This window comes from Marmota marmota, unplaced genomic scaffold, assembly GCF_001458135.2.
Source record: "Marmota marmota marmota unplaced genomic scaffold, marMar, whole genome shotgun sequence".
In the NCBI taxonomy this organism is placed as follows: Eukaryota; Metazoa; Chordata; class Mammalia; order Rodentia; family Sciuridae; genus Marmota; species Marmota marmota.
In genome coordinates, this window is record NW_026000170.1 from 403,102 (window position 1) to 415,585 (window position 12,484).

At 47.1% G+C, this 12,484-nt stretch overlaps 1 protein-coding gene across 1 annotated transcript; it reads right to left on the bottom strand.

Annotated features, from left to right (window-relative positions):
* Nucleotides 1-1,381: 1,381 nt before the first annotated feature.
* On the bottom strand, nt 1,382-11,989 carry Bola3 (bolA family member 3; the record flags this gene model as incomplete). The annotated part of the gene is made up of 4 exons (XM_048787373.1): nt 1,382-3,566; nt 6,800-6,888; nt 10,058-10,178; nt 11,855-11,989. Coding segments are annotated over 4 exons (411 nt in total), but the record flags the coding sequence as incomplete, so codon positions are not given.
* Nucleotides 11,990-12,484: the final 495 nt, after the last annotated feature.

Consider the following 12,484-nt stretch of genomic DNA (forward strand, 5'->3'; position numbering starts at 1 on the left):
TGAGGACTATGGACTGGGGAGCTTCCCCTAGTTTCAATCAGCAAGCCATCCTCCTCAAAACTGCATTTCCCAGTGCTTGCCTGGAAAGCACAAGACCCTAGGTTCAATCCCCAGTACCACACACACACACACACACACACACACACACACACACACGCAGAACTGCATTTCCCACTGCCACTGTCCTTTAGAAGGACACTCAGACTGATTTTGTGGCACACTCCTGTAATCTTGGTGACTAGGGAGGCTGAAGCAGGAGGATCATAAGTCTGAAGCCAGACTCAGCAACTCAGCAAGATCCTGTCTAAAAATAAAAAGTTCGAAGGACTGGAGATGTAGCTCAGTGATAGAGCATCCCTGGGTTCAATCGCCTATATCCAAAAAAAAAAAAAAAAAAAAAAAAATTAAGAGTACTCAGCTCTGAAATGTATTATATAATTTCAGCAGTTTCCACAAGTAGCATCTAATAAAAAAGCTAGGAGTTGCTGTATCAGTCTGCAATGTTCTACTCTAGCTGCTGAGATTAAACAATTTCTTCTTTTTTAATCAATTAAGAGAAAACTTGTGCTTCCTCTCTGGTCTTTCCTCTTAATTTTGGAGGAAGCACAATGCGGGTAGAGAGGCTACTTTAAAGTATTCTTATTGACAGAATCAGGAGCAGAGGCCTGGAAAGTGGTAGGATGGACAGTTCACTGGCCTCAAGTCCCAGGGGGAGACACTGGGGAAATGTCTGTCTCTGGCATCTGGACACTCCTAGGAGGGCAGGCCTGCTAACCTTTTCCTCACCCTGAGAACACCTGGTTTTCCATCCCCAACCCCTTCTTTGGGGAACAACCCTGTCCTGACACCTGCAGCTTCTTTTGGGAACTCCTTCCTTCACCCCAAACCAGAGTCCAGTCAGAGATTGCGGTTTTACAAGATTCCTGGCCCTCAGCTCATCAGTCCAGGTGGCTCTGGATTCAGGAGCACTCCTCTCTGACTTTTTCACACCAGGCTTTCCCTGGAATTTGGAAGGAGAGTATGCCCTTTTCATGTCCTGAACATTAAGATGTTAAAATTAAGAGTTCCTGGTGGTTAAGTGATATAGTGGACACCAATCTAGAATGAGAAACAATAAAGCTGATTTGCAGACTGGGCATGGTGGCACACACTTGTGATCCCGGTAGCTCTAAATAAAATATTAAAAAGGGCTGGGGATGTGGCTCAGTGGTTAATCACCCCTGGGTTCAATCACCAGTACCAAAAAAAAAAAACAAACCTGCAGATCTTGAAACAAATGATGAAGAGGAGAGTCGGTGGCATTTTTGCTTCTGATATTTAGATGTGCCCCCATCTAAAAGGCAGTTTGGCCCTTCAACCCTTTCATCAATGAGATGCTTCATTAATGTGCAAATACATTCTTTATTGCTGCAAAACATAGTGCTTTAAAACAAATATTTATATCTCACAGTTTGGTTAGGAAGTGTGGCATGGCTCAATTGGGTGGTTCTGGCTCTTGCTGCGATCTTCTGACAGTGGCCAAAGGATCCACTTCCAAGATGGCTCTTGTCTTGGTAAAGGCCTGTTCCTGGCTGGCTGCTTGTAAGTCTGTTAGGTTGGCTCTTGGTGAGAGGCCTCAGTTTCTCACCATATGGTCCTCTCCATAGGTTGCTCATGTGTCCTCACAACAGGGTGCTTAGAGGGGTGACGAGGAAAGTCATAGTGCCTTCTAGGACTTTCTGTAAAATTGCACGTCACTTACCCTGTATTCTACTCTTTAGGAGCAGATCAGTATGTGGAGCCCACCCTTAAAAGGAGGACAATTAGGTTCCATACAAGTAACTGATGGGTCTAATTTTGTGGCTTCTCCATCCTCGCTGATCACTACCATCTGGCTAGCCTCTGGGACTATGGTCTTAGATGTTTCCTGCTATCTAACCCTTTCGGAGGTGGCTTGGGCCCTCGGACACAGTTTTCTTAGTTTTGCCCCATCTTCTCAGCACTGATAGAATTGAGTGACCATTCCACGTCAAAGGCAGTTTTGCCCTAGCAGGATATCAATTCCTCCCAACCCCACGGTGTAGACAAGAGAATATTTTTAAACCACAATATGGGGAGACGGTATGTGAACAGTGTTTGAAATTTGTGCTGTCCAAAAAACATGGGGACCTAAGGTTGCTCTACCTATATCCCCTTGTTTCTTAGGGAGGCACCTGCAGAACAGACAATGACCACTGACTTCTCTGGTGGTCGAACCTATGAAATACAAAAAGGAGTTTGAGGAAGGAATAGATGTCAACTTTCCACCAGCATGGTGACCAGGGAGCTGAGGACTGAGAGAGGCGGTAGATGTGGTCACCTCTGAGGAAGTTGAACAGTAGAAAGGTAGGGATGGGAGGGCAGGAGCCCACATTGCAAAGGGCTGGTGAACTCACCAGGGCTCTCAGCTACCAGCATCCTCCAATGACTGACTTCTGTGATCAGGGAAGAATCTAGTGCAAGGATACAGGAAAAGTCACAGGATTTCTGAGAACACTGGAAAGCCAGCTTCTGAAAACAGGTAGGAATAAGGCAGTCTGTGCAGCTGAAGCCCAAACTGTGCTACAGACCCAGATACTGAAGCTACTGTTGTGGGCTGAGACAGCAGCCTATAACACTGACTATGCAGCCACCACCCAGAACACCAGATGTTGCAGCCACAGCAGCTGGAATTCATGTCCCATATCCCTGCTTCTTAGTGTCTTTTGCTGAGAAATTCAGGGCAGGTCTGTCTGCCGGGGGTTGAGTCAAGATGGCCTGTGGCTGAGTTGCAAAGGAGTCTGATAAGGCCCAGCCCCACCCCCTGCTCCTATCAGAGGAGGCGGGCTAGTCCTCCCTTGAAAGGCAGACTGTAGGGGATCTTTAAACACAGGAGAGGATGCAGACTCAGCAACCCTAAATCCTTAGGTCTGCTCCAGAGTATAAAAAGGGTCCAAGGTAATTCTTGGAAGAAGTTTGGAGGGAAAGGCAAGAGTGATGAAGGAAGAGCCAAAGCAAAGGACCTTTTCTTCTTTTTGATATGATAAAGAGAATTGAGCAGTTTCATAAAGGGAAAGAAACCAGAACTTTTTGTTTTTTCACAGTGCTGGGGATGGAACCTAAGGCTTCATGCATGCTAGGGAAACGCTCTATCACTGAGCCCACACCCCCAGCTCTAAGAAAACCTCTTCACAAGACAAAAAGATGGCACTCATTCTGTCTTTAGTGGCAGGACAGAACTGTCCAAAGATGACCACTCTGGACAAAGGGAACATACTCCTGAAATAAATGAACTTTAAGCATTAGTCACAACCCTCCCAAAGTGTCAGGTATCTGTGGCCTTTAATTAACATCTAAATAGATAACATCTCTTCTATAATTATAATATAGAAATGTCTATGACCAAAAATAGATAAAGTTTTTGGCAAATGCCTTGGGAAGAATGCCATCAGTGAAATTCACCCAGGGCTTCAGGCAGCAGCATCTGTGCAGTCAGGGTGTGGTCAGTGCTTGGGGACGGAGGTAAAGATCCGCAGTCCGTGCATGCTTTTGATTTCTTCTTTTAGTGCCTGAGTAAGTAAAAGAGCATCATCATTTTATGTACTTGCCATCAATTAAGAATATCTTTATACATTTGAAATAGACTTTGCACATTTTGTCTAAGAAATTTTTTCCTTTATAATTATTTTAATCAATAATATCTAAGCTGAGCATAATGACACGGGCCTAGTGTCCCAGCATTTGGGAGGTTGAGGCAGGAGGATCATTTGTGTTCAGGAATCCCAGATCACCCTAAGTAACATAGTGAGACTCGATCTGAAAACAAAACAAAAACAAAAAAATACCATAGCTGAAAAACCAGAAGGTATATGGTGAGGCCTCCCTTCCACACCTGTCCTTCATCTCCCATCCCAAACAGGAAACTGCTATTGTAGTTTCTTGTATATATTTACAGGGGTAAAATGCATAAAGACATGAATGTATATTCCACACCACTGCCTTTCAAAACCACAAATGGCTAACATTTCAAACATACTGTTCTATACTTTGCTTTTCCCTAACCATCTACCTTGGAGACCTTTCCATAGTAAGCATAAAGTGTCATTCTTTGCCTTGGCATCATGTTCCATGATACAGATGTATTATAACTTTTCAACTTGTCCCCTAATGAACTTTAGAGCTGTTTCTATGTTTGCTATTTCAAACCATGAGCAGCTATTCTTTAAAACCACACAAATGCCACAAATTCCCCATTTTTACAGCCTCATATGGCAGCTGGGTGAAGAGTGTACAGCACATGGGACCACTTGCCCTCTGCAAGCTAAAGACACTCCTGGGCCCCGCTGGCTGGATGAGGGCCCAATCACGGCTCAGCTGATGGTCCTGGATTGAGGAAACTTCTGGGCTTTGCCACCTCAGGTCTCCACACTTCTCTCTCCTAACACCTTCTCCCTGCATTCTGTGCGGCTCCTTGAAGGCTCCCAACACCCCCACAGTATCACACATATCACATGCCACAGCTAGAGGGCCTTTGAGATCACCTGGGTCACTTTACAGGAGAGGAAGGAAGCTGAGGCCCTAGGGGGAGAGGTAACCTGGCCAAAGTGCATGGTGAGAAGACATAGCTTGGAGAAACATATTCTTTTTTCTTAAGGTAGACACAATATCTTTATTTCATTTTTTTTTATGTGGTGCTGAGGATTGAACTCAGTGCGTCACACATGCCAGGCAAGCGCTCTACCACTGAGCCCCAGCCCCAGCCCTTGGATAAGCATTTCCGAGCTCTGCTATATCCACCACATTTTTGGGAGCTGGGGACTCAGAGGAGAAGGTGTGGAAGAACAATAAAGGTAAAAGTTCACAAAACAGAAAGCAACAAAATCAGATTCCAGGCCGGCAGCAATGGCCCTGGAGGCAGCCCCATTACAGGTGTCCTTAGGAGGGCGCTCCTGCACACTGGTTTTCAAGTGGGTGAGAAGGGGCCCCAGCAGGAGGCAGCCCTAGAGCTGGACAGCCTGGAGTAGAACAGGCAAGAGCAGGGACAGATCCCCTGAGGGTGGGAAATCCCAGGTTAGGAAGAACACTGAGCAAAAGGGGAAACATGAGCAGAGGTGCCCTCAGGGGAGGGCCATCAGGCAGCAGACAGGAAAGAGGCCACAGGAGGGAGGGGGCAACAGCTATTTACCACAGCAAGGGACTTCTGGACCAAGAATTGGATCCTGTGTCACCAAGATGAACATCACTAGGTGTGAGGATGGCCAGAAAAGATCCAGAAGGAAAGCTTTACCCTGACCCAGGCCTGCCAGGGCCCCACTCTGACATCCTGTGTGCTGGATGAGGCTCCTACCTCACTCTCACTCCACTTTTGAAGACAAAACAATGTGCTTGGGAAGCTTGACCTTGGGCACAAGAGGCTGGTTATTCCCAGGTTCATCTCCTCCTAGATGGGTGCTAATACCTGGTTGAAGCAGGGCAACTCCAGGCCCCAGCTCAGACCCCTACAGGTCAACTGACCTGCTCTTTAAAGAGGTTTCATTTTGTCCCTCCCATGTGACTCTATCAAAGCTAATATCCTCAAACTTAATCATCTAGACACTGCCCACCTGGTATAGTTAGATACCTTCATCAGGGCCCTAACCATGTGCTGTAGCATTTGTGGCACCTGGGGAGTAGGTTACATCAGGCAACCACATAATTTTGAGAATAAAACCCAAATTCCACCAGATCAGGATGAGCTGAGCCACCCCATCTTCCCTCCCCTGTATTCTATTTGGACTCTGACCCATGGAAGAATGTTGCTGTCAGCAACAGCCCAGACACCAGCATTCCTTAGGGCTGTAGGGCTATGTGCTGTGAGAAATTAAAAGATGGAACCAGCCCACAAAGGGTTCCCAGGTTCCAAGGGATAAACGGCAGGGGCATAAGTATCCAGGACACAAGGCAGAAAACATTGGCAGCTGACAGAGGGAGTCGAAGGGTGGAGGGGCTTTCATGGCCTGCCAGGGAGGGAGGGGGAGAGCATTTGAGCCAGCAAGAGGGGAAGGGCAGTCTAGGCAGGAGATCTGATCTGGGCAAATATATAGATACAGAAAGAATAGATGAGTAAGCAGCAGGCTGCTGGATGGTGTGTGCAGGGAAGCAGGGTGTCTTCAAATGGCAGTGCAGAACACCTGAACGCAATGTACGAGGGGCCGCTGCAGATCTTGTGACTATAGCTGTGCTTTACAAAAATTAAACTAGTTTACAATGTGCAAGACCTTCCAGAATGATGTCAAAACAAAACAAAACAAAAACCACCTGCTGAACAGGGTGAGTTACAGACACAGGCCCTAGGGCCAAAGCTGGTATACGTTCAAATTAAACCAAGCATAAATGGACCGTAGTTTGTTTGAACATGAAGTTCCAGGGCCCAAATGTTCTGTCACTGGGTTGGGGCAGCTGGAGCCATTCTCAATCATGCTGTACATGAATTCATCCACCTGTAAAGTAGGCCTAAATGGAGGCAAAAAAAAAAAAAAGCCCAAATCTACAAAAACACTTATCCTTTAGCACTGCGCCTGCTTACAAACACTATTCACTAGACAAGCAACTACAAAATAACAATTGGGTGGCTTGTTTCCAATTTTGAATAAGATCCATATTTGCCCACAATCTCATTTTTCTCAGGTCTCCAGTCCTGTTTGTGCAATTGTGGAATTTGAATTATTCTTTCCTAGGACTGCCAGTGAAAACCACGGTGCTCTGCCCACATCCCCCAGGTGCTGAAGGCCAGTGGCAAAGGATCATTGGTACCTCCACTGACCTGATTAACCATCTGGTGCTGCTGGACAGTTCTCTTCTCCTTAAATTCTTCTGATTCGATTTTAATTTCATACATTGCCCCGCAGCCTCCTAAAATAAACACAAGTCAAAAGTGTTTTGATTATTAAGTGTGACAGCCATGGTCCCATGTGTCCTGGAAGTACAATACAACCCAAAGAAGGTCTAAGTATTATTATTTGGCATCTAGGAATGTTGCTAAGACAGGTAGAAAAAAGATCACGGCTTCTGATCTGACCACATACACCTCCTGACAGGCTTCTTCCAGGTTGCCTCAACCCAAATGTGCTCTTTCTTTTGGAAGGCTACTGTGCTACCCAGGATTATTACTTGTGGGCAGGAAAGATAAGGCACAAAGCACGTTAAACTTAAGGAATATAGAGTATTTTCTTTTAGTAGGACAACAAATGCCACGGCAGAGAGTGGGAAGGACTAAATTTCAGTATTCCTCATTCCAAAGGATCTGCAATCTGTATTTTTAAAAATGCAAAAAATACACTAAATTTGGTTTAAAGGCTGTACTTGTGATCCCATCCAAAAGAAAAGAAAAGAGCAAAGAAGCAGGAGAGAACCAGGGGCACAGTGAATATGCTGGACTTGGACCTGGAGCTACAGTGAAGCCCTAAGGCAGGTGGGCCCTGCCAGCTCTGGCCAAGTGCACTAAAACAAAGCAAAGCACAGGAGAACGTCCCCTGCACTGGGAACACCAGGCCACCATCTGAGAAGTACAATCTACTCAACAGGTTTTGTTTTGCTTCTCATGTCATGTGCTTGAGGAATCCACATTTTGGTTACACTCAGGCTCCTGGACTCAATGACTGAGAATGAAAAACCCACTCAAACTCGGTTTCTCCCATTACGCACTCACAACAGACCTGCCCATGACCTCACAGGTGGGGGGATTTCTCTCCACTGGCAAGCAAGCCATCCTACAGCAGCGCACATCAGCTGAATATCTCTAATCCAACTCAGTGTGACCCCACTTACCCGGATGCAGATGCCAGTCACAAGCCCCAGGTTGTTTCACCGGTGCTTCAGACTGACCCACTGTAAATCAGGGTTCCCACAACCCCCTTCTAGGGTACAATTTGTGTAAACAGCTTACAGAACCCAGGGGAACATTAGGTTTACTGGTTTTATTATAAAGGATAATACATCGGACTATTCCCTGAAGATCTTAAAAGAGTGTACTACAGGGATACTGCCACATCGATGTTCATAGCAGCACAATTCACAATAGCTAGACTGTGGAACCAACCCAGATGCCCTTCAATAGATGAATGGATAAAAAAAATGTGGCATTTATACACAATGGAGTATTACTCTGCACTAAAAAATGACAAAATCATGGAATTTGCAGGGAAATGGATGGCATTAGAGCAGATTATGCTAAGTGAAGCTAGCCAATCCCTAAAAAACAAATGCCAAATGTCTTCTTTGATATAATGAGAGCAACTAAGAACAGAGCAGGGAGGAAGAGCAGGAGGAAAAGATTAACATTAAACAGAGACATGAGGTGGGAGGGAAAGGGAGAGAAAAGGGAAATTGCATGGAAATGGAAGGAGACCCTCACTGCTACACAAAATTACATATAAGAGGTTGTGAGGGGAATGGGAAAAAAACAAGGAGAGAAATGAATTACAGTAGATGGGGTAGAGAGAGAAGATGGGAGGGGAGGGGAGGGGTGATAGTAGAGGACAGGAAAGGTAGCAGAATACAACAGTTACTAATATGGCATTATGTAAAAATGTGGATGTGTAACCGATGTGATTCTGCAATCTGTATTTGGGGTAAAAATGGGAGTTCATAACCCACTTGAATCTAATGTATGAAATATGATATGTCAAGAGCTTTGTAATGTTTTGAACAACCAATAAAAAATAAAAGGATAATACAAAGAATACAGAGGAAGAGCTGCAAAGGGTAAGGTATGGGAGAAGGGGCACAGAGCTCTCATAGCCTGTCCAGAGCTCTACCTCCAGGAATCTCCATGTGTTCGGCTACCCAGAAGCTCTGAATCCTGTCCTTTGATATTTTTCTGGAGACTTCATTGCAAAGGCACAACTGCTAATATACTGGGTGGGGAAACCCAGCAAGCTATCTATTCAGACTCCTCCTGGCCTCTCTGTGCAGAATTTCTTCCTTGTGAACACAGGGCAGGACTCCTTCTGAAAAAGGGGTATAATCACCAGAGAATTCCTTATGGCCAGCTCCAAGAAAAAAAGGTGGGAGAAAATTAGTTTCTATGAAATGTCTTGGGAAAGAGAAATTCTAATATCTCTGGCCTGCTTTGGGGAAAGGGGCTATAAGCCAGGAATTGTGGTCAAAAACCAAAATATGTACACCATAATATCACAACATCCTTTTAGAACTCCATCCAGGGCTGGGCAGCGCCAAACTGAGGGAAAACTTCCAGCTCTGCCCTAGGCCTGGGACAGGTAAAGGCCTGGTGACATCAAGGTCTCAGCACTGCCTGGCGACCCTGCAGAGCTGTCCCCTGACATATCATTCTGACAGATCTTTAGCTTCCTAGAACTTTTTCAGAATCCATGTAAATGCTGTTGGTGAGCTCTTGTGGCAAAGCAGTGGTTAAGTCTGGGTGTGGAGATACAAGCCTATCTGGCTGCCCATGTGTGTGTCTGGATAAAGGGCCTGTCTTCCCCATCTTGTGAGTGCAGAAGCTGTGTCCCCAGCATGCTCCTTACAGTCAGCCTGAACTTCTGAGTATCAGAGGCTGCCTGAGAAAGGGTGGGCTGGCTGGGCTAGTAACTGAGCTTAGCAGAGAGTCCTGGTTTTGCCTTGGTTCTACTGCCTCCTCTCTTCAAGGGCCTGGAAAGATCCTTTGGCCTTTCTGAGCTTGTATCCTGAGGAAAGTAAGGCAGCTGGAGCTTTGACATTCCAGGGTGTCAGGAGAATGTGGGGGAATCAGAGTAAGGCCTACCTCTAGTGAAATGAGAAACTCTGGAGTGACTGAGAGGGATCTCATTCATGATAGGCCAGGCTTGCAATTTTGAATCCTCCCAGCAAGGCCCTCCCCTCACAGTTTCCCCCTCTTACATTTCTGAAACTTCCACCTCCACAAAACATCAGGTAGGAAAGGCCAAGGTCCTTCTGTCCCAAAGCAACACATACTGAGAGGCCACTGGTATGGCACCAAGTTCCCTCCCTAGCCCCTTGCTGTCTGCTTCTCCACAGGCTAAAATCTCATCAAAGTTCTGTGGGAATGACGAGAAAGCCTTACCTGAAATGTCAGTGACTTTGATAGCTGTAGCTCGAGGAAACTTTTCTTTGAGAATCTGAGTCACTTTGAGCTCCCCTTCAGTCTGGGATGCAAACATCCGGTGGACACAGTGCAAAGGAAACTGCCATAGAAGAGAAAAGGCTCATGGCAGAGCAAGACAGTACTGCCCCCAGGGCTATTGCCATTCCCCTACAAGACAGGCCCCTGATCCTCACTGCACAGCCATGAGTTATGTCAGAGGGAATATGTGCTATCAAGTGGCCATCTAGCTTCCGAGGACACAGAACAGAACTTTTGGGGTGGGAGCAAAGATAAATCATAAATAATTTACTCTGACAAGGCCTGAGACCCAATCCAAAAGACGTTTACCTTTTGACAGTACTGTAAGAGTTTTACAGTCAAGGACACTGAGACGCTAAGTAATGTGCCCAAGGATGGCTCTGTTAGTAAGATTCAGAGCCAGGCTGTAATCCCAGTGGCTCAGGAGGCTGAAGCAGGAGGACTGTGAGTTCAAAGCCAACCTCAGAAACTTAGTGAGGTCCTAAGTAACTCAGTGAGACCCTGTCTCTAATAAAATATACATATAAAAAAAGGCTGGGATGTGGCCCAGTGGTTTAGTGTCCCTGAGTTCAATCCCTGGTACAAAAAAAAAAAAAAAAAAAATTCAGAGTCAGAGAAAAGGCCAGGGAACCTGCCTCAGACCTACCCTGCCAGGTTACTGTGGCATTGCCCATCTACTGCCCTGCAGAGTGGGGTCAAATCCCACTCACTTTTGAGGTCTGATTAACAGGCTGCACCCTCCGCAAGGGAAGGTAACTTCACAACCTACTGCCAGCTCCCCTTTATACCACGTACTAACTCTCACTAGAGAGAAGAGACAGATGTTGTATTAAATGTCCTGAAGAAGGAATAATTTTGGGTTATTCACCATTGAAAACAATCCCCCACCTCCACTTCACAGATGGTTACCAGAGGAAGCCAGTGCTTGAGAAGGAACATGTCTCAAACCTTAGGAGGGAAGCAGCAGAAAAACAGGTTGGCAGCCATTGGGGCTGGACCCCACACATGCTGAGCAGAGGCTGAGAATAGACCATGGCAGGCTGAGTGCCAGGCTAGAGATTTTCGTCTTCTTAGGCTATATAACCCCAGGTGTGACCTAGGCTCTTGGTACCAAAGCAAGCAGCAGAAAACTGTGACTTGTACAGCTAGTCTAGGGAGACACCAGGAAGGAGAATCACTGGGCTGGTCCCTGATTGGCATTGGAAGGCAGGCAAAACCCCAGGATTATTAGCAAGTGCTGGTGCTGAAGGTGCCACTTCTTCACCCGTCTTTCCTGATGGCCCAGAGTAGGGTCCTGTCATAGAATCTCAGTTGTGCAAATGGGACTCTCTCACCAATTGCTCTTAAAGGCCAAGAAAGCAACTGTCCTGAAATAGCAGCCTGCAGTGAAGCCTGGTGCTGGTTCTCAGAAGCCCTCATGGATGGATGAATTTTGAGCAGATTAGGGGCATGCCCACTGGGCACAGGCAAAGAAAGTCTGGCAGGCAGTTGAAATGCAGGTCGGGAGAAGAATCTGGAATTAGGTCTGTGTGCTATGTAGAGAAAAGCAAAAAGTGGATGTTTGAGGTTGGGTGAGATTGCAGGGGCAGGGGTGGAGGTGCTTTGGGAGACAGAATATTGGTGGAGGGAAAGGCAGAGGGTAACCAGATGGCAAGCAGAATGGGCAACCAGTAAGTGGAAGAGGGTGGTTAGCGCTGCAGAATCCTTGGGAAGAAGCCATCTATCATCTTAGCACACCTGTGGGCAGCGCCTTAAAAGGCCTGACGAAGTCCCCAGTGGACCACTACCCAAGCTGACAGTAGCCGGCTGGTAGAACACCTCTGCATGCACCAGGGAGGCAGGATCAATCCCAAAGGGAAAAGAAGTAGACAGTCAAGAAGGGGCAGAAAGGATTGGAAGGGCACGAGTGGAGTGCCCTCTACAGGGCTTTCTGCCCGGGGCTGCGGAGTTTGGAGGGTCAAGGTCAGAGGTTCGGCCGAAGTTCCCATGGCCCAGACCACCCTTCTTCGCAGCGCCTGGCACCCACGCCTGGACCCCGGACGAGGCAACTCCCCTCCGCTTCGCGAATCAACATTTCTCTTCCGGGTGTACACAACTGTTTATGTGTCTGTCCCCCTGGACCCCGACCTCCACCCAGTGCCGAAGCTGCAGCAGATCGCGCCAGGCAGGGCCTCACACTCCTCCGCGCGCCCATGGCCGTGGAGTGAACGGATGAACGAACAAAATGAAAGAGAGCGCGGCCTCCGGCACTGCCCGCGCCCCCGGGAGCCCTTCTTAGAGCCCCGACGGCGGCCGGCCATGTCCCCCCGAAGCTTCGCCCGGAGAGAACAGCCCCGACCCAGCCCGCTCACCCCGCGGCTCCCGCGG